At 43.9% G+C, this 21,088-nt stretch overlaps 1 protein-coding gene across 1 annotated transcript in view; it reads left to right on the top strand.

Annotated features, from left to right (window-relative positions):
* PKHD1 (PKHD1 ciliary IPT domain containing fibrocystin/polyductin) overlaps positions 1 to 21,088 on the top strand; it is a 785,044-nt gene that overhangs the window by 274,202 nt on the left and 489,754 nt on the right. Inside the window, exon 35 of the mRNA XM_077281797.1 lies at positions 11,872 to 12,031. Coding sequence (XP_077137912.1) covers positions 11,872 to 12,031 — 160 coding nt within the window. The remainder of the gene's footprint in view (positions 1 to 11,871; positions 12,032 to 21,088) is intronic.

The following is a 21,088-nucleotide window of genomic DNA, read 5'->3' as shown; positions in this document are numbered from 1 at the left end:
GTAACTGGCTTAGTGATAGCAAGCAGAGGGTGGTTATAAATGGTCTATTCTCTAACTGGGTCCTGTGACCATTGGGGTACAGCAGGGGTCGGTGTTGGGACCTTTTCTCTTCAACATATTTATTAACGATCTGGTAGAAGGTTTACACAGTAAAATATCGATATTTGCAGATGATACAAAACTATGTAAAGCAGTCAATACAAGAGAAGATAGTATTCTGCTACAGATGGATCTGAATAAGTTGGAAACTTGGGCTGAAAGGTGGCAGATGAGGTTTAACAATGATAAATGTAAGGTTATACACATGGGAAGAAGGAATCAATATCACCATTACACACTGAACGGGAAGACCCTGGGTAAATCTGACAGGGAGAAGGACTTGGGGATCCTAGTTAATGATAAACTTACCTGAAGCGGCTGCCAAGGCAAACAGGATCATGGGGTGCATTAAAAGATGTCTGGATACACATGATGAGAGCATTATACTGCCTCTGTACAAATCCCTGGTTAGAGCGCACATGGAGTACTGTGTACAGTTTTGGGCACCGGTGCTCAGGAAGGATATAATGGAACTAGAGCGAGTACAAAGGAGGGCAACAAAATTAATAAAGGGGATGGGGGAACTACAATACCCAGAGAGATTAGCAAAATTAGGATTATTTAGTCTAGAAAAAAGACGACTGAGGGGCGATCTAATAACCATGTATAAGTATATAAGGGGACAATACAAATATCTATCTGAGGATCTGTTTATACCAAGGAAGGTGGCGGACACGGGGCATTCTCTGAGTCTGGAGGAGAGAAGGTTTTTCCACCAACATAGAAGAGGATTTTTTACTGTTAGGTCAGTGAGAATCTGGAATCCTTCCCTGAGGAGGTGGTGATGGCGAACTCAGTTGAGGGGTTCAAGAGAGGCCTGGATGTCTTCCTGGAGCATAACAATATTGTATCTTACAGTTATTAGGGTCTTTAGAAGGACGTAGATCTGGGGATTTATTCTGACGGAATATAGGCTGAACTGGATGGACTGATATCTTTTTCGGCCTTACTATGTTACCTCCTGTAGATCTTTTATATGAAGGGGCCCCATCATTGTTTAAAAGGCCATATATTAGGATGTGACTACACCTGATTAGTCACATTAATTGGAATGGGACTGGTTTGCTATGGGCTGCAATACCAGTTGCAGCCACTAATAGAACACAGCGCTGTGCTTCCTACAGCGAACAATGAAGATGACAAGGTTCCTGATGGAGGTCCTTTATTCATTCATTACATCCAAAAGTCTCCTTCAATCAGATATTAATGGCCAATCCCTAAGCTTTTATATTTAAGGTGCTTTCTGCAAGCTCTTAGCAAACATGTACTTCTTAGGAAATTATTATCGGGAAACGACCTAAAGTTCTAATCAGAGTTTTGTATTTAATTTATTTTTTAAAATATTTGTTAATGATTTTTCATATCATGATCTGTTTTAAAAATGAAAAATATAAATCCTGTAATTCTCACACCATCCACTGGGGCTATTCTAGACTCTGACTTTCTGATGTTTCAGGAAACGCACATGTACTTTAGCAGCAATGGGCACACTCAGACGGTATTTTTTGCATTGAAGCATCTAATGAGTCTGTGCAAAGGTCATTATGGAGGGAGGTGGAGGTGACATCTCCTATTGTTATTGGTGGATCCTGCTGTCTCAGCAGCTATGGTGATTGGGTGGATCCTGCTATGTCATCAGCTATTGTGATTGGTGGATCCTGCTATGTCATCAGCTATTGTGATTGGTGGATCCTGCTGTGTCATCAGCTATTGTGATTGGTGGATCCTGCTGTCTCAGCAGCTATGGTGGTTGGGTGGATCCTGCTATGTCATCAGCTATTGTGATTAGTGGATCCTGCTGTGTCATCAGCTATTGTGATTGGTGGATCCTGCTGTGTCAGCAGCTATAGTTATTGGTGGATCCTGCTGTCTCAGCAGCTATGGTGATTGGGTGGATCCTGCTATGTCATCACCTATTGTGATTGGTGGATCCTGCTGTGTCATCAGCCATTGTGATTAGTGAATCCTGCTGTGTCATCACCTATTGTGATTGGTGGATCCTGATGTGTCATCAGCTATTGTGATTGATGGATCCTGCTGTGTCATCAGCTATTGTTATTGGTGGATCCTGCTGTCTCAGCAGTTATGGTGATTGGTGGATCCTGCTGTGTCAGCAGCTATTGTTATTGGTGGATCCTGCTGCCTCTGCAGTTATGGTGATTGGTGGATCCTGCTGTGTCATCAGCTATTGTTATTGGTGGATCCTGCTGTGTCAGCTGCGATTGTGATTGGTGGATCCTGCTGTGTCATCAGCTATGGTGATTGGTGGATCCTGCTGTGTCAGCAGCTATTGTTATTGGTGGATCCTGCTGTCTCAGCAGTGATTGTGATTGGTGGATCCTGCTGTGGCAGCAGCTATGTTGATTGGTGGATCCTGCTGTGCCAGCAGCTATGGTGATTGGTGGATCCTGCTGTGTTATCGGCTGTTGTGATTGTTGAATCCTGCTGTGTTATCAGCTGTGTAAAGAGGTGTTACCTGCTCTTGTAATTCTGCCCCTGATGATAAGGAGCATTCTGAAAACTCTTCAAAAAAGAACAGTAAGTTTGCGTCTAAAGCAGCCCTTGTGGCCAGTTCGAAATCTGCAAAATTACTTTTTTTTTTCTTAAATATAGATCGTGATATATAAAAATAAAATGCCTAAAATAAAAAAAATACGTGAAGAGAAACAATAGGCCATTTTCTTATGATAGCATATTTTTCAGCATGTATCAGCTTATACATTAGCACTCACACTTTGCTGCAATGGTCGGTATCAGAGGAAATGTCAAAACTGGTCATTTTAACCCCTCAGTCGATGGAAAAATAAAAGTCAGGAGTCACATACAGCAACACAAAAATGCTTTCATAAAAACATAAACATGAGAACATAAGAAATATAAACTACCGTAACTAACATTGCTTAAAGTTAAACCACACCGTAAATACCATAAAAATACCCAAAATATTGTCGAATTGCTGTTTTTTTTCACACCTGTTTTTCACTACACTATATGTAATCCCAAAAGATGCGATTGAAAACATTCATCTCTATACAATAAAAAAGTAATTGTGCAACTATGTAGACCAAAATCTAAAAAAGTTATGGCTCTGAGATGCAGGATGACAAAAAAGAGACTGTCCTGTCATACATGCCAAGAAAGAGGTAAATCAAGGAGTTGTAGGATTATTCTGACCTAGATAACCCTTCTCGATATGTCCCATTTGTAGAATTGGCGTGAATCGATTTTCAGGAGCCGTGAGAAACCACCTCCTGCCTGATGATACTCCTCTTTTGATTTGATTAGCCGGCATTTTTGGTCACACCACAATGATGACATTGCGCCAAGCCGGATAATCAAAAGAAGAGCCGCCGATGCCATCAGGTAGTTACCACTTCTCATGGATCCCATCCAGGATCTACAGATTATCGTTTCGGTGAATGTTCCAGGTCCTGTAAATCGATTCCCACCAACTCTACCCATTTGGATATTGGAGTTATAAAAGAAAAACAAAAGTGGAGCAGTCCCTTCGCTTGGCTAAAGTGGAGAGCCACCACTAAAAATGGGCAAATTTATCGCAAAGCTGAAGCTATCTCCTCGAACTTCTCCAGAAACAAGAATGCTCACCTCAGCCCATTGTGCTTGGTTTCAGAAGACGCTAGAGACCTTAGCGGCTAAGTAAAGGAGAAGTCTCATTTCATTTTGAGAGAAACCTTAAATTGTCCCAATCAAAATTTTTGGAAATTTTTGACAAAGGGATAGGCGGAGTGCTTTCACTATAAAATGACGGTCAGGGCAGGCAGCAGACAAGTAGATGATGTCAAGAGACAAGATGGACCAATGCCAGGAAAGGCCCAATACAAACAAATCCATAAAGGACCTAATTACTCAGGCACTGGTCACTGGGCTGAGGTCTGTAAGAAGTCTGAGCAGGCTGGACATCGGTGAGACACATTAGGGTAGCATAGACAGGGGGATGTCCTAGACACAATGATTAGGAGCGCAAAATTGTGACCTAAGGAATGACACAGCTACTGGCAAAAATATGGGGCAGAGCACATGTCTCAGACTCCAAGCCGGGTAAGCGTATTTCCAGTAAGTGCCGAAGCTTCGAGAAGATTCCAAAGTTGGATACTGTGGTAAAGAAGGCAACCATAGGTTCTTTGCCACACCACAACCTGTAGGTTGCCAGCTGCAAGATGTCAGATTCTCTGGGCAATGTTTGTCCCGTATTGTGCCACCTGAGCAATCCCGCTGTGTGTGTATGGGACTTCGATTAGGCAAGTGTAAACTTTTATTTGATGGGTGACACAAAAGTTGCAATACTGTTTTTGCAGTGGGAACTCCAATACTAGGGAAACTCGTCAGTTTAAGGGAGCATAATTACTGGTTGGAGAAGCAGGACTTCGGCACATGATGGCTCGGAGGCGGAAGTCACACCTATGAGATTTACTGATGCAGAGATCCCAGGAGGAAACCACAGAAGTGTGGCCAATAAGACGAGACCGGTGACGGACTTTTTGATATGGTGCTGTGTAATACCACGTTACCTACAGCACAAGGCCAGGGGGCCTTCATGTAGAGAAGAAGTTGTCCAGTTGGGACATTTGCTCTAATTGCACTGATATTGTAGGAAATGGTCAGTTTATATACACCATGAAGGCCCCATAGGGATCTGCTAATCCCTACGAGTCCCACTTCATTAAAATGAATGGTAAATGGAGAATGTCCACAAATACATTTTATTCTTAGTAAGTCGAAAACGTATCACATTTTTTCCTGTAGAGAATATTTACAAAATCCTCCAGTAAAGATAAATGGGTAAACTTAGCCTTAGGTGAGCAGACAACAGAAAAATAGACCGTGATGGATCCTATTAATTTTTATGGGATGCCACCATCACTTCAGTCTTGAAAATGCTTTTTTCTTTACAGTTTTTTACTCTGGCTCCATTTCTCCAGAGTTCAGTGGCTTTACAGCACTCCACCTGACTCTGGCCACTATGAATGGGGATCCCGGGCTTGTGGGCAGCTGGAAACACCAATCCATGAACCTCCTAGAATCTCTGAAATACTCCATTTGGCGTCCGTGATACTATGTCATGGTTTATGAGTTATATATATATATTTTTTTTTTTGCTAACGCAAATTCACTATATCAAAGCTGAATATATTTGAGCTTAAAGTTAATTTTTCTCCTCTATTTTGAAGTGAAAATCATAGATTGGATCATTACAATGCAACTTGTAGTGAGACTCCCATCTAGTAGGACATCTGCTCAACCCCCATAAACCTGCAGCGTAGATTACACTAGATTTTGCAGGTACATTGGCCCGTGCGGACACGATAACTTCTCATAGTTGCTCCTAGTTAGTAAAAAAAAAGCGTGGCTTAGGACTTAGGAGAATGTCTCTGCGTGCAGAATTATTGGGCGACTAAATGGGAAATGCTCATCACAATTATTTGCTTTCATCTACGAACATGAGAAGAACTAAAGAGCTCATTGTTACTATGTATATTACTACTATTAATACCTCTGTAATAATCCCCCCATAGCAGTGCCTACCTCCACCTCACTGGTGTCTGGGGGGAAGATGAGGTCTGTGCCCAATACTGATCCAGCCCCGGCCCATCCATCCTCTCCATAAGGAGTCGCTCTCATCTTATCAGTCCATAAAACCTGGGAACAATCTGTATCAGATATTTCTTGTTCGAGTCTTGGCGTTTCCACTTCTGTATCTTGTTCAGTGGTGGTTGGGCTCAGCCTCCTCACCTCGGCCGTGTCTCTGAACACTGATCACCTTGTACTTCTGTGTCTTGCTCAGTGGTGGTCGGATTCAGCCTCCTCACCTCGGCCATGTCTCTGAACACTGATCACCTTGTATTTCTGTGTCTTGCTCAGTGGTGGTCGGATTCAGCCTCCTCACCTCGGCTGTGTCTCTGAGCACTGATCACCTTGTACTTCTGTATCTTGCTCAGTGGTGGTCGGATTCCGCCTCCTCACCTCGGCCGTGTCTCTGAGCAGTTGTTCTGTGTTTATTTTTCTCATTACATTTGCCTCCTGTTCACTCTTAGCAACAAAACTTTTGCTGTTCTGTGATCGCCCCAATATCTGACAATCTCCGGAGCTGCGCCCTCTTGAAGACAGGTAACAATTTGGGACTTTTCAGTGTCGGGTAAATCTCTTTTTTTGGTACTTTTTGACTGAGGAAAACAAGCTCCTTGATAAGGGGTGGGGCATCTGAGGCCACACACCCTAATTACACAAATACACATCACCTGATCTTCTTCATCCAATAACCATTTACGTTTCTACAGCTCAGAGGTGGGAAATTTGCATAATAATGATGATGAGGTCAAAAAACTCACTGCCTAATAATTGTGAACACAGTATATAAGAAACATTGTGATCTATCTTAAGAGACAAATTTGCTTCTTTCTCCACATAAGAGCCACTTCTATTTACCTATGCTGTCTGAACTCATTCTCTCTGAAAAATTAGAAAATTCTCTGTGAAAACAAGATGGAGCCCAAGCTCTCTTAGGGGTCACATTACAGCTGCCTATTGAATGCCCTATGTCCTGCTGCTTCTCATTTCTGCTGTATAATTTCCTCTATGCTGCTGATTTTTAGTAAGTGTTTTATTCACAGTGCTGGATTCACATCTAAACTACTGAGTTCTGCAGCATAATGTACCATTATGATATTTCTGATAGTTGTTTTATTTGATATCAGGGCTGATTTCACAGCTTCACTGCTCAGTTTTGCTGTATATTGTCCTCCATGCTGTTGCTTTCTAGTAGGTGTTTTATTTCACATCAGGGCTGACTTCACAGCTTCACTGCTCAGTTTTGCTCTAGAATTTTGTCAGTGCTGCTGCTTTTAGGTAAGTGTATTAACCCATCCCAGTGGTGGATTTACAGCTATGCTGCTCATTACTGCTGTATAATGTTTTCCATGCTGTTGATTTCTAGTAGGTGTTTTATTTCACATCAGGGCTGACTTCACATCTGAACTGCTCAGTTGTGCCATATAATGTCCTCAATGCTGCTGCTTTTAGTAAGTGTATAATTCCATTCCATTGCTGGCTTTACATTTGTACCTCTTGCAGTCTCTCTCACTGGTTCACACCACACACCTAACTATAACATTTAACCACGCTCTTTCTTTTGGTACCTTTCTCTCCTCACTCAAACATGCCATCATAAACGCTCCACATAAAAAAAAATCCCTCGACCATAACTGCTGCTAGCTAAAGACAGGTCTCAAATCTTCACTTCATATCTGAACTTCTGGAACGCTTGGTCCACCCCCTTTAAATCTGCAATCTTTCAGATTAATCTTTTCTTGACTCTGTAAAATCTTGTTTCTGCTCTTTACACTCTACTGAAACTGCCCTCTCTAAAGAGTCTAATGATCTACCAACAGCTAAATCCAATGGACGCCCCTGCTCCCTGCTGATTCTCTTGGATCTCTCTGCAGAATTGTACACTGTGGATCACCAGCTCCTTCTCACTATGCTCCACTGTATTCTCCTCAACACTTTACTCTCCTGGTTCTCTTCCTACCTCTCTGACAGCTCCTTCTCTGTATCTTTTGCCAGCTCTTACTCCTCTCCTCTTCCCCTTGTTGTCGAGGTTCCTCAAGGGTCAGTTCTAGGCCTCCTCCTCTTCCCCTTACTGTCGAGGTTCCTCAAGGGTCAGTTCTAGGCCTCCTCCTCTTCCCCTTACTGTCGAGGTTCCTCAAGGGTCAGTCCTAGGCCCCCTCCTCTTCCCCTTACTGTCGAGGTTCCACAGAGTTCAGTTCTAGGCCCGATATTTTTCCCCTTACTGTTGAGGTTCCTCAGGGCTCAGTCCTAGTCCCCCTCCTCTTCCCCTTACTGTCAAGGTTCCTCAGGCTCAGTTCTAGGCCCTCTCCTCTTACCCTTAATGTTGGGGTTCCTCAGGCTCAGTCCTAGGCCCCCTCCTCTTCTCCTTACTGTCGAGGTTCTTCAGAGCTCAGTCCTAGGCCCCCTCCTCTTTCCCTACTAATGGGGTTGCTCAGGGCTCAGTCATAGGCCCCCCCTCTTTCCGTTACTGTTGAGGTTCCTCAAGGCTCAGTTGTAGATCCCCTCCTCTTTCTGTTACTGTTGAGGTTCTTCAGGCTCAATCCTAGGCCTTCTTCTTTTCCCCTTATTGTCGAAGTTGCTCAGGGCTCAGTCTTGGGCCCTCTCCTCTTCCCCTTACTGTGGAGGTTCCTCAGGGCTCAGTCCTAGGCCCCCTCCTCTTTCCCTTAATAATGGGGTTGCTCAGGGCTCAGTCCTAGGCCCCCTCCTCTTTCCCTTACTGTCAAGGTTCCTCAAGGCTCAGTTGTAGATCCCCCTCCTCTTTCTCTTACTGTCGAGATTCCTCAGACTCTGTCCTAGGCCCCCTCCTTTTCTGCTTACTATTTGGGGTTCCTCAGGGCTAAATCCTAGTCCCTCTCCTCTTCCCCTTATTGAAAAGGTTCCTCAGGGCTCAGTGCTAGGCCCCCTCCTCTTCCCCTTACTGTTGAGGTTGCTCAGGGCTCAGTCCTAGGCCCCCTCCTCTTCGGCTTCCTATTGAGGTTCCTCAGGGCTCAATCCTGGGCCCCCTTCTCTTCCCCTTATTGTCTTGGTTCCACAGGGCTCAGTCCCAGGCCCCCTCCTCTTCTCCTTACTGTTGGTGTTGCTCAGGGCTCAGTCCTAGGCCCCCTCCTCTTCTCTCTATACACCGCCCCTATTGAACAAACAATTGGTAGATTTGGTTTCCAGTATCATCTCTATGCTTGTAAGTTGTACAGGGTGGTAGTCAAGGTCGGAGGGCTGCGTTCCCACACCCTGGCACCCCACAAATAAAACGTGTCCCAATCTATTGTTTGTGTGCTGGGTGTGTAGTGCAGAACACTCACGTTTCGGCTGAAGGCCTCTGCTTTCTCCAGGCTTCTGGATTCAGGAATAGCCGCACATACATTGGGGGATACCCGATTCTTATTAACCACCAGGCCAACTTTACTTAACAGTCCATGTTCAATAGATGCCATCATGCAGAATTGGGCACAACCTTTTCCTCTGCTTAGGTTCATTACTCAGTACATTTCAATGACCTCCGTTGTTTCAGCCTGAACTGTTCCTTCACTTACTGGCTCTTTCAGCCACAGGGATTTTCTATCCAGCTCTGCAGTACCCAAGAGATCCATCCCGATTCCCTCACGTGTTTCACCGTTCATCTTCCACTGTCCGAAAGGATTGTCAGTGCGCTCCATAGTCACCGACTCGAGCCTTAGGCTTCGGACATTCCAGGAATGTCCGGAGGGAGTTCCACAGGATCCCATACCACCAGAACAATAGTACTTCTCGTGCCTCAGACCACTGAACTTCACTTTTTTTCTCACTTTCTCTAGCACTAAACACTATCTAACTACACCAGTAAATGCTTTCCGTTTATGTCTGACCCTTCCACCTCCTATATTGGGCTGGTCCCAAACATTTTAACTGTCTCTTGTCCTGTGCACTACTTCCTAGAACTAATATGCATATTTCCCTTTTCTAACGTAACCTCTAAGCCCTATAATATACCTTATGTACTAAACCTAACTCTATCCTTTCCCTATCACGCATCACAATAACCACATCAATTTGTTTCTATAATGTTCTATGCATTTTCACAGATTACCGGAGTCATTAAAAATACAATAAAATCACATGATACATGACAGATAGTAGAACCGTCTTTCAGGAAGGAATGCACTCGACAGTCCTATGCTGACGGCACCCGATTATACACATCGTTTCCTAACATCACACCAACCTTACCAGGTATAGGGTTTGTCTGTCCGCTGTCTCTAACATTGTGTCCTCCCTTTATCTGAATCTCCCCAGAACTGAACTTCTTGTGTTTCCTCCCTCTACTACCTGACATTGAAATGACCTTGGACGGATCAACCATAACTCCCAAGCAGGACGCCTTCTGTCTTGAGGTTGTATTTGACACAGAACTTTCCTTTATCCCCTATAATAATAATAATCTTTATATAAATAAAGATTATTACTATTATATCCCATCACTCAGTCATGTCACCTGCATCTACCAATCCAATCCATCTCTTACTGTCGCTCTTATTCATTCCCATCTGGACTATTGCAACTCTCTACTGATCAGTTTCCCTCTAATCAAACTTTCTTCTCTCCAATCAGTCCTGAAAGCGGCAAACAGAACCATATTTCTGTCCAGCCACTTCACCGATGCCTCCACCTTGTGCCAGTCATTACACTGGTTACCCATCTGCTACAGAATGCAATATAAACTCATCTCTCTCACCCACAAAGCTCTCCACAGTTCTGCACCGCCTTATATCTCCTCTCTCATCTCTGTCTATCGCCCTACACGTGCCCTCCATTCTTCAACTGATCTAAGACTAACATCCCCTGTAATCCGAACCTCGCACCTCCGTCTCCAAGACTTCTCCCGTGCTGCGCCAGTTTTCTGGAATGCACTACCCATATCTCTTTAAACAAGCCTATCATCTCTACTCACCAACCTAACTCACCCCTGTTCCCTCCATCTAAATATTATTCAGAAACTGCTCCCTCCTAGTCATCTGTCTCCACACCCTTCATGCACACGATAACTTCACTTAGCCCAATGCTGACTGATGACGGATCATGCAGCATTTTATGAAAATCCCTATTTATTATAATGGCTGGGACCTGACATAAAATATGAAATTAGACAGAGCCTGCAGAGGAGAAAACTGGGGAAAATGAAGGATACAAACTGCTAACTTCCGTTAGATTCATAGGAATTCTGTGATTTTTACTAGTAGAAAAAAATACATACCGTATATTTTTTCATGTTAAAATGGCTTCCATCCAAGCTAAAATAAAACATACCCTATTACAGTCAATAGGGTCCTTCTGGTGTCTTGTGCTGTTTTTTTTTTCATTTTGTACTCTGCCTCTTTCACCCTATAGCTTTTCCCACACTCTTTCCATAGATTTCTATAGGCAGCTGTAATTCTCTCACTGTAGACAGAACTGTAGACAGATTTGAGCCGTTCTTGAAAGTGGGAAAGGAATCATTTTTCTATTAAAAAAAAAAGATAAAGATATGTTACAAATTATACATTTTTAAAACCTTTGTTTGTACCTTTGAACAAAAAAAATTATAAAAAATAATGAAAATAAAAAATAAAATATAAAAAATTTATATAAAAATAAGAAATAATGGAAAAGCACCTGCGGGAATTTAATAGGACTAGTGTTATTTTTTCTGTCTTAGAGTGACTAGTGCTGGACTAAGGGATGTCTAATTAAGAGGCGCATGTTTCGGCACATTTTGGACTATACATTTACTAGAAATTAAAAACCAAGGATCTAGTCTGAGGATGTCAGGCATAGAAGTGATACCCTGCTGCCACGGAGGAGAGGTGTGGACGCCGGACCAGGTCTGAGAAAATCTAAGTGCCAATCTCTACATTATGCTTTAATTGTATAAAAGTGGAAAATCCCTTTAAATTTCGAGACTGATACATTGTAGCAAACCCTCAACTTGATCATTGTCATATTGAGTTCCTGTGACCTTGTGTGCCCACAGGAGCCTTTACTTTTTTGTAGACAGCCAGCAGGGATCTTGAAAAATAGTCCGAAATTAAAGCACAAGGAATTTTATAAAGTTTTCAAACTACTGATTTTAGAATTTTTTTTTTTTTGTAAGATAATACAGGATGACCTCTCAAAAAAATGGATGATGTCTATACATAAATATTAGACATATTCTTTTTTTTTGTATCGTTTTAGGTTTCCAACATCTCCGCTCACTTCTGCGGCTTGTGGTCGCGGAATTCCACATGGCCTTCTGGTCACCCACCACTAGATGGCGACAATGTCACGGTAGAGCGAGGCCGGACCCTGCTGCTGGATGATAGCACCCATCTCCTCCACTGGCTTCATATCAAAGGTTTTTTTTCTTTTTTTTCTTCTGTATCTTGTCTCCAAGAAGAAGCCTTGTGAGGCTCCTCGCACTGATCCTATTCTGAGGATTTTCTGTCTTGCATCACGAGGTCGCTCGCCCGGTTTATGAATTGATAATACTCCCGCGCTGCAGATCAGAAATTCATTTTCTCTGCTGGAGAAATAAGATGATTTGCTCTAAAAGTAAAGATTGTACACAGGCGTAATGTGAATGGAGCCAAAAGGCGGAGGGTGAGGAGCCGACTGACTGCACCAGGTATCACTGCAGGCAGGAGGCAGACGAGCGCCCATGCGGAGGGGGGAGACGAGCTCATGGGGAGGGGGGAGACGAGTGCCCATGGGGAGGGGGGAGACGAGCTCATGGGGAGGGGGGAGACGAGTGCCCATGGGGAGGGGGGAGACGAGCTCATGGGGAGGGGTGAGACGATTGCGCCATGGGGAGGGGGGAGATGAGCGCCCATGGGGAGGGGGGAGACGAGCACCCATGGGGAGGGGGGAGACGAGCGCCCATGGGGAGGGGGTAGACAAGCGCTCATGGGGAGGGGGGAGACGAGCTCATGGGGAGGGGGTAGACAAGCGCCCATGGTGAGGGGGGAGACGAGCGCCCATGGGGAGGGGGGAGACGAGCGCTCATGGGGAGGGGGGAGACGAGCTCATGGGGAGGGGTGAGACGATTGCGCCATGGGGAGGGGGGAGATGAGCGCCCATGGGGAGGGGGGAGACGAGCACCCATGGGGAGGGGGGAGACGAGCGCCCATGGAGAGGGGGTAGACAAGCGCCCATGGTGAGGGGGGAGACGAGCGCCCATGGGGAGGGGGGAGACGAGCGCCCATGGGGAGGGGGGAGACGAGCTCATGGGGAGGGGTGAGACGATTGCGCCATGGGGAGGGGGGAGATGAGCGCCCATGGGGAGGGGGGAGACGAGCACCCATGGGGAGGGGGGAGACGAGCGCCCATGGGGAGGGGGTAGACAAGCGCCCATGGTGAGGGGGGAGACGAGCTCATGGGGAGGGGGGAGACGAGTGCCCATGGGGAGGGGGGAGACGAGCTCATGGGGAGGGGTGAGACGATTGCGCCATGGGGAGGGGGGAGATGAGCGCCCATGGGGAGGGGGGAGACGAGCACCCATGGGGAGGGGGGAGACGAGCGCCCATGGGGAGGGGGTAGACAAGCGCTCATGGGGAGGGGGGAGACGAGCTCATGGGGAGGGGGTAGACAAGCGCCCATGGTGAGGGGGGAGATGAGCGCCCATGGGGAGGGGGGAGACGAGCGCCCATGGGGAGGGGGGAGACGAGCGCCCATGGGGAGGGGGAGATGAGTGCCCATGGGGAGGGGGGAGATGAGCACCCATGGGGAGGGGGAAACGAGTGCCCATGGGGAGGGGGGAGACAAGCAAACATGAGGAGAGAGGAGACGAGCGAACATGAGGGGGGAGATGAGCACTGATGGGGAGGGGGGAGATGAGCGAACATGGGAAGGGGGGAAACAAGCGAACACGAGTAGGGGGAGATGAATGCCCATGGGGAGCGATGAGGGGGAGACAAGCAAATATGAGGAGAGGGGAGATGAGCACTCATGGGGAGAGGGAGACGAGCGAACATGGGGAGGTGGGAGACGATCAAACAATAGGAGGGGAAACGAGTGCCCACGGAGAGGGGGGAGATGAGCAACCATGGGGAGGGGGAGACAAGCAAACATGAGGAGGGGGAGACAAGCGCCCATGGGGAGGGGGGAGACGAGTGCCCATGGGAACGTGGGAGACGAGCGCCCATAGGAACGAGGAGGCGAGTGCCCATGGGGAGAGGGAGGAGAACGCTCATGAGGAGGGAGGAGACGAGCGCCCATTTGGAGGTGGAGATGAGCACCCATGTGGAGGGGGAGATAAGCGCCCATGGGGAGGGGGGGAGATGATTGAACATGAGGAGGGGGGAGACGAGCACCCATAGGGAGGGGTATGTCCGCCCCAGTGACTGGTATTCTTAACCCTTTTATGGATTACTGGGACCAGAGATCAAATCTGAGAAAGTAACCGATTATGTGCCATGGTCAATAGTGACTGCGGGGGGGGGGGGGGGGCATCTGTCACAATTATAGGGGGCAAATTAAAAGTGAAAGACCCAGTGTCCCTATAATAGTGGCAACGACAATGCCTCCATAATAGTGACAGGCACAGTGCCCCCAAGATAATGACAGGCACAGTGTCCCCATAATAGTGACAGGCCCAGTGCCTCCATAGTAGTGAAATCCACAAGCCCCCATAATAGTGATAGCCACAGTGCCCCCATAATAGTGACAGCGTTGTCAGCCATAGTTCCCCATAACAGTGTCAGAGTGCCATGATAACAGTGCCAGTTGCATTACCCCCACAACAGTGACAGCCATTGTGCCCCCATAACAGTGTCAGATACAATGCTGCACAGCAGTGACAGTCGGCTCCTATAAAAGTGACAGCCACAGTACTCAATAACATTGTCAGGCAGAGTGTCCCCAGAACAGTGCGAGCCACAGTCCCTCCATAACTGTGTCAGCTAAAGTGCTCAGATAACAGTGACAGCCTCAGTGCCACAATAAGTGACAGCCACAGTGCCCCCATAACAGTGACAGACACATTACCCCCATAGCAGTGACAAACAGCCCCTATAAAAGTGACAGCCACAGTGTCAATGTCGTCACAAAACTGAGAACTACGGAGTCCCCATAATAATAACTGCGGTGACCCCATAACAGCGTATATATGCCACCATATCCCCAAATCAGGGGCACCAACCGTCCAGTGATGTACTGATTATTATGACTGTAATTATAATCAGGTTACAGCGACTGCGCTGATGTCTGAAATCAGCATTACGGTCACAGCCAGGATCTCTGATGATCTTTGGGATTTATGACGGTTTTTCAGTGTGTCTGAAAAACATTTTGTCTGTCTGTTTTGTGATAAGTTGTTAGGTAAAAATAATAAGTCAAGTTGGCAGCCCTGGCCATCATTTTCCAGAATTGTCCTCATTTTCAGAGATAAAGCTGCCAAATGTGTGGTGTCCTGGGCCACGAATTGGTGAGGTGAGCATAAACCTCGTCCACACTGGGGTGGGCAAGAGACCGCGGCCACGACCAGCGGAAGAGAGATGGTGACCACCACCCGAGGAACAGAGACAGCAGCCACCATCAGCGGAACAAGGACAGTAGCCACCACCCGAGGAACAGAGACAGCAGCCACCACCAGAGAAATAAGGCCACCACCAGAGGAACATGCAAAGTGCAATACCTGAGAATGCTTAGTGATGCCAGGATCGTGACAGCTAACGTGGTGCACGGGCATAACAGGATCACACAGCACAGTCCTAAACCTTTGCGCTCCTGATTCCTCAGCTGCCCTTATAAATATACCACTGACTGCAATACTGCCTCCAGAAACATTGACCACGACCAGAGGAACAGAGACATCAGCCACCACCAGAGGAATGGAGACAACAGCTACCATCGAAGGAACGCAGACAGAGGCCATCAGCTGAGGAACGTAGACAGGATCCATCACCAGAGGAACAGAGACAGCGGCCATCACCAGTGGGACAGAGACAGCGGCCATCACCAGTGGGACAGAGACAGCGGCCATCACCAGAGGAACAGGGACAGTGGCTACCACCAGAGGAACAGAGACAGTAGCCAACATCACAGTAACAGAGACAGCGGTCACTATCAGAGGAACAGAGACAGCAGCCACCATCATAGGAACAGAGACATCGACCATGACCAGAGGAACGGAGACAGTGGCCACTACCAGAGGAACTAAGACCGCGGCTTCTACTAGAGGAACAGAGACAGCGGCCACCATCATAAGAACAGAGACATCGGCCACGACCAGAGGAATGCAGACAGTGGTCACCACCCAAGTAACAAGGACAGAGACCACCACCAGAGGAACAGAGACAGTGGCCACTACCAGAGGAACAGAGACAGTGGCCACTACCAGAGGAACAGAGAAAGTAGCCACCATCAGAGGAACGGAGACAGCGGCCACTACCAGAGGAACAGACAACGACCACCACCAGAGGAACAGAGACATCGGCCGAGACCAGAGAAATGGAGACAGCGGCCACCATCAGAGGAACATGCAAAACGCAATGCCAAAAATGCTCAGTGCTGCCAGGACTGTGACAGCTAACTAGTGCAGTGAAAATCACGGGCATAACAGGATCACTCAGCACAGTCCCAAACCTTTGTGCGCCTGATTCCTCAGCTGCCCTTATAAATATACCACTGACTACAATACATAGCAGTGACTGCCATATGCCCCACAATGCAGTGGCACCAGATGGGTGGTCCTGTTACTTAGGGACTGCCCCAGGGGTGGACACAATGCTCAACGGCTCCGCACAATGCTCACCGGCTCCGCACAATGCTCACCGGCTCCGTACAATGCTCACCGGGTCCGTACAATGCTCACCGGCTCCGCACATTGCTCACCGGCTCCGTACAATGCTCACCGGCTCCGCACATTGCTCACCGGCTCCGTACAATGCTCACCGGCTCCGCACATTGCTCACCGGCTCCGCACAATGCTCACCGGCTCCGCACAATGCTCGCCTCTGGAGCTGATGGTGGGGATGCAGGTATTGATCCCAAACAGCTGACCTCCGCTACCCTAAGTCCTTTAAGTGTCTCCTACAGGAAAGGGAAATATAGAGGTTATTACTCAAACAGCTCCTCAATATAATCATTAAAAATTATATGAAAGTTTGTTATCATTAATTGATTGGGCATAAAGACCTGAAGCCAACAACAGCTCCTCTGCCTCCATGTCCAGCACTATACAGCTCTTACGGGAGTGTTCCTTTATTCCACTAATATACAATGTTTTATACCAGAGCATGTGATTCATGGAAGTAAGGTCTATAAAGATATAATATAATAAAGGTATAGATAGATAATAGATAGATGATAAATAGATAATAAATAGATATATAGATAATAGATAGTAGATGATAGATAGATAATAGATAGAAAATAGTTACGTAATATGTAACAAAATAAATAAAAAAATAATTGGGCAATTTGCAATATTGCCTAAATAACAAATAAACTGATTAAAATATTCATGACTAGTGTTTTTTTTTTTTTTTTTTTTTAGCAAAATTCTATGTCTATTATTTAATTCAACTATCTTTTAAGAAGAGACAATAATAATAATAATAATAGTTGTTGTTATTATTATTATCATATACACAACTGACATATTTAACAATAAACAAAATCATGACATAAATGAATTCAGAATTAATAAAACATGAAAACATTCTATCACTGATACAAGTGATTTTACTACTAACGATAATAGCAAAATAACGAATTTCAGATTTCTAACATGTCGCAAGAGCTTTTTCCTTTTTTATTATATATATATATATATATATATATACCGTATATATATATATATATATATATATATTTATTTATTTATTTATATATATAAATATATTTATAAAATATATACATATGTGTGTGTATATATATATATATATATATATATATATATATATATATATATATATATATAAAAAAATTATATATATATATATATATATATATATGAGATATAGATACACTGTATGTATATATATATATATATATATATATATATATATATATATATATATATATGAGATATAGATACACTGTGTATATATATATATATATATATATATATATATATATATATATATATATATATATATATATATATATATATATATATACAATAAAACAAAAAAAAAAGCTCTGGGATAAAAACATCCTCCACCATCAACAACGTCAAAGAAAAGTAAAAGGTGTTATATGGTCGAGTGATTTTATTTTATTGGAAATGGAACATACTTCCCTCTGTATAATTAATCTCAGCGCCACATAGCGACTGCACACAATGAAAATCCACCATAGGAAAAAAAAATGAATCTATGACACAAGTCCTACAATATATATATATATATATATATATATATATATATATATATATATATTTACATCCGTGGAGTGACCCGGGGGATACACAGGGAGACGTATAATTTGGGAATATGTATTATCGGAGAGATGTCAGGGAGATAATGTATTTTCAATAACAGGCATCACAGAGGAGCGGGCAGGGGCTCATTCACACCTTCTCGCCCTGGTTTGTGATGAATTGTTAAATGTATCATTCAATATCAGAGCAAGTAATGCGTGTCCCCCCGATATATTACCGCCTCCATAACCCATTTACAGCCGTACTGTCCAGTAACGATTTATATTACCCTCCCTGCGAGCAACTACTCTGCTCCTGCATTCAGGTCCTGGCTGATGTTGGAAGCTTTTGTCTAATTTCTGCCGGATTTCGCCCCGAGGTGTTTCTGATTTATTCAGGAGTGAAACAGTTAAGAGAAGCAGATACATTGCCCGAAGAGCTTCTGTGGAGAACAAAAAAAATCCTATTTTTAATTGCATTTATTTTTATTTTCTACTGTCATATCTTTTTTTCAAAATCATTTACATTTTTTTAAACAAATTAAAAATACGTTTTTTTAAAAATAAAATTTGCAGAATGTTAAGTAGAGATTACAGTTTCTAATGCTGCAGATATCACGAAGGCAGAGTTCCAATAGCGCCCAAAAAAATGTCTCCAGTATTTTCTAGTGAGTATTCGCAGAAAATCAGTTGCATTTCACAGTGGCAGCATAGGACATGGGATTTTAATAAATGTATTTTACATCTATGGTTTGATTTCTTTCCATGTGTGGATTGAATGGGTTGTTACCGACATCTGGTGAGAATTCCATGTCAACAACACCTTTAGAAATAGATTTCCTTAGAATATTGGTGACATGTTCAATTTTTAATTCACCTACTGAGATTACTATAATATTATCCCTATATAAACGAACATAACTACTATAATACTGCTCCTATGTACAAGAATATAACTACTATAATACTGCCCCTATGTACAGGAATATAACTACTATAATACTGCTCCTATGTACAAGAATATAACTACTATAATACTGCTCCTATGTACAGGAATATAACTACTATAATACTGCCCCTATGTACAAGAATATAACTACTATAATACTGCTCCTATGTACAAGAATATAACTACTATAATACTGTCCCTGTGTACAGGAATATAACTACTATAATACTGCCCCTATGTACAAGAATATAACTACTATAATACTGCTCCTATGTACAAGAATATAACTACTATAATACTGTCCCTGTGTACAAGAATATAACTACTATAATACTGCTCCTATGTACAAGAATAAAACTACATAATACTGCTCCTATGTACAAGAATAAAACTACTATAATACTGCCCCTATGTACAAGAATATAACTACTATAATACTGCTCCTATGTGCAAGAATATAACTACTATAATACTGCTCCTATGTACAAGAATAAAACTACTATAATACTGCCCCTATGTACAAGAATATAACTACTATAATACTGCCCCTATGTACAAGAATATAACTACTATAATACTGCTCCTATGTACAAGAATATAACTACTATAATACTGTCCCTGTGTACAAGAATATAACTACTATAATACTGCTCCTATGTACAAGAATAAAACTACATAATACTGCTCCTATGTACAAGAATAAAACTACTATAATACTGCCCCTATGTACAAGAATATAACTACTATAATACTGCTCCTATGTACAAGAATATAACCACTATAATACTGCCCCTATGTACAAGAATATAACTACTATAATACTGCTCCTATGTGCAAGAATATAACTACTATAATACTGCCCCATGTACAAGAATATAACTACTATAATACTGCCTCTATGTACAAGAATAAAACTACTATAATACTGCCCCTATGTGCAAGATTATATCTACTGTAATACTGCTCCTATGTACAAGAATATAATTACTATAATACTGCCCCTATGTACAAGAATATAACTACTGTAACACTGCCCCTATGTACAAGAATATAATTACTATAAAACTGCTCCTATGTACAAGAATAAAACTACTATAATACTGCCCCTATGTACAAGAATATAACTATAATAATACTGCCCTTATGTACAAGAATATAGCTACTATAATATTGCCCCCCATGTACAATAATATAACTACTATAATACTGCTCCTATGTGTCATGATCTAGACCGGGTTTTGAGTCCAGTCTACCCCTTTCCCGGTCTGACTTTGCCCTGCCTCATTCTGGGTTCAGGTTTGCTATTTATCTCTCCTGCATCCTGCAGGTGTTGTCAGTTATAGTTTCTGCCTAAGGCATGAGTAGCTGACCCTCCTCAAACCCTGATTTATCCTGTTGCCTTTGCTGACTGTGGCAGCATCTGTTTACTCCCCTCTTCCCATCCCAACACTGTATTTCCCCTTCGTGTGTGGACTTCCAGGAACTTGACTCGGCTTGGACCCTGACCTGCTTTTGTCTCTTGTCTTTTGTATTTCCGCTCCTGACCGGTATTGACTTTTTTTTGGCTTGTCTTTGATTCTGTGTTTGTTTATTTCTTTGGTATTGCGCTACTGACTAATATCGACTCGGCTTGCTTGACTATCTTGCTGCCACCTGATGGTAGCATCACTGCTGCACTGCAGGTCTGCTCTAGCAGTTGCAGTCCTCCCGCCACTCTATTTCCATCTAGTGGAGCTTGCATCTCCTTGCATAGCAGCAGCATGACATTATAACTGACCACAGACAGTTTTTTTTTCTTGCTCCTCTTTTTTTATGGAACCGCTCCGTATCTTGGCAGATCAGATGTCTAATCTGACGCAAACGATGCAGGGCTTATTTTTGGAGCATAGGGCTCTGGCCACATCCCATAACCAACTGCTAAGCCTGAAATTTTTCATCCAAGAGCTGTTCTTTCTAGGGGTCATTCTGTTTGCTAAGGGGTTTCGTATGGACCCTGGAAAGGTACTGGCCATTGTTGATTGGGTACAACCCAGAGACCTTAATGGTCTTCAATGTTTTTTTGGGTTTGCCAATTATTACTGTAAATTCATTAAGGGGTTTTCT

Source organism: Ranitomeya variabilis, chromosome 2, assembly GCF_051348905.1.
Source record: "Ranitomeya variabilis isolate aRanVar5 chromosome 2, aRanVar5.hap1, whole genome shotgun sequence".
Taxonomy (NCBI): domain Eukaryota; kingdom Metazoa; phylum Chordata; class Amphibia; order Anura; family Dendrobatidae; genus Ranitomeya; species Ranitomeya variabilis.
Note: the sequence above shows the minus strand (reverse complement) of the source record. Positions and strands in the feature narration are given on the sequence as shown.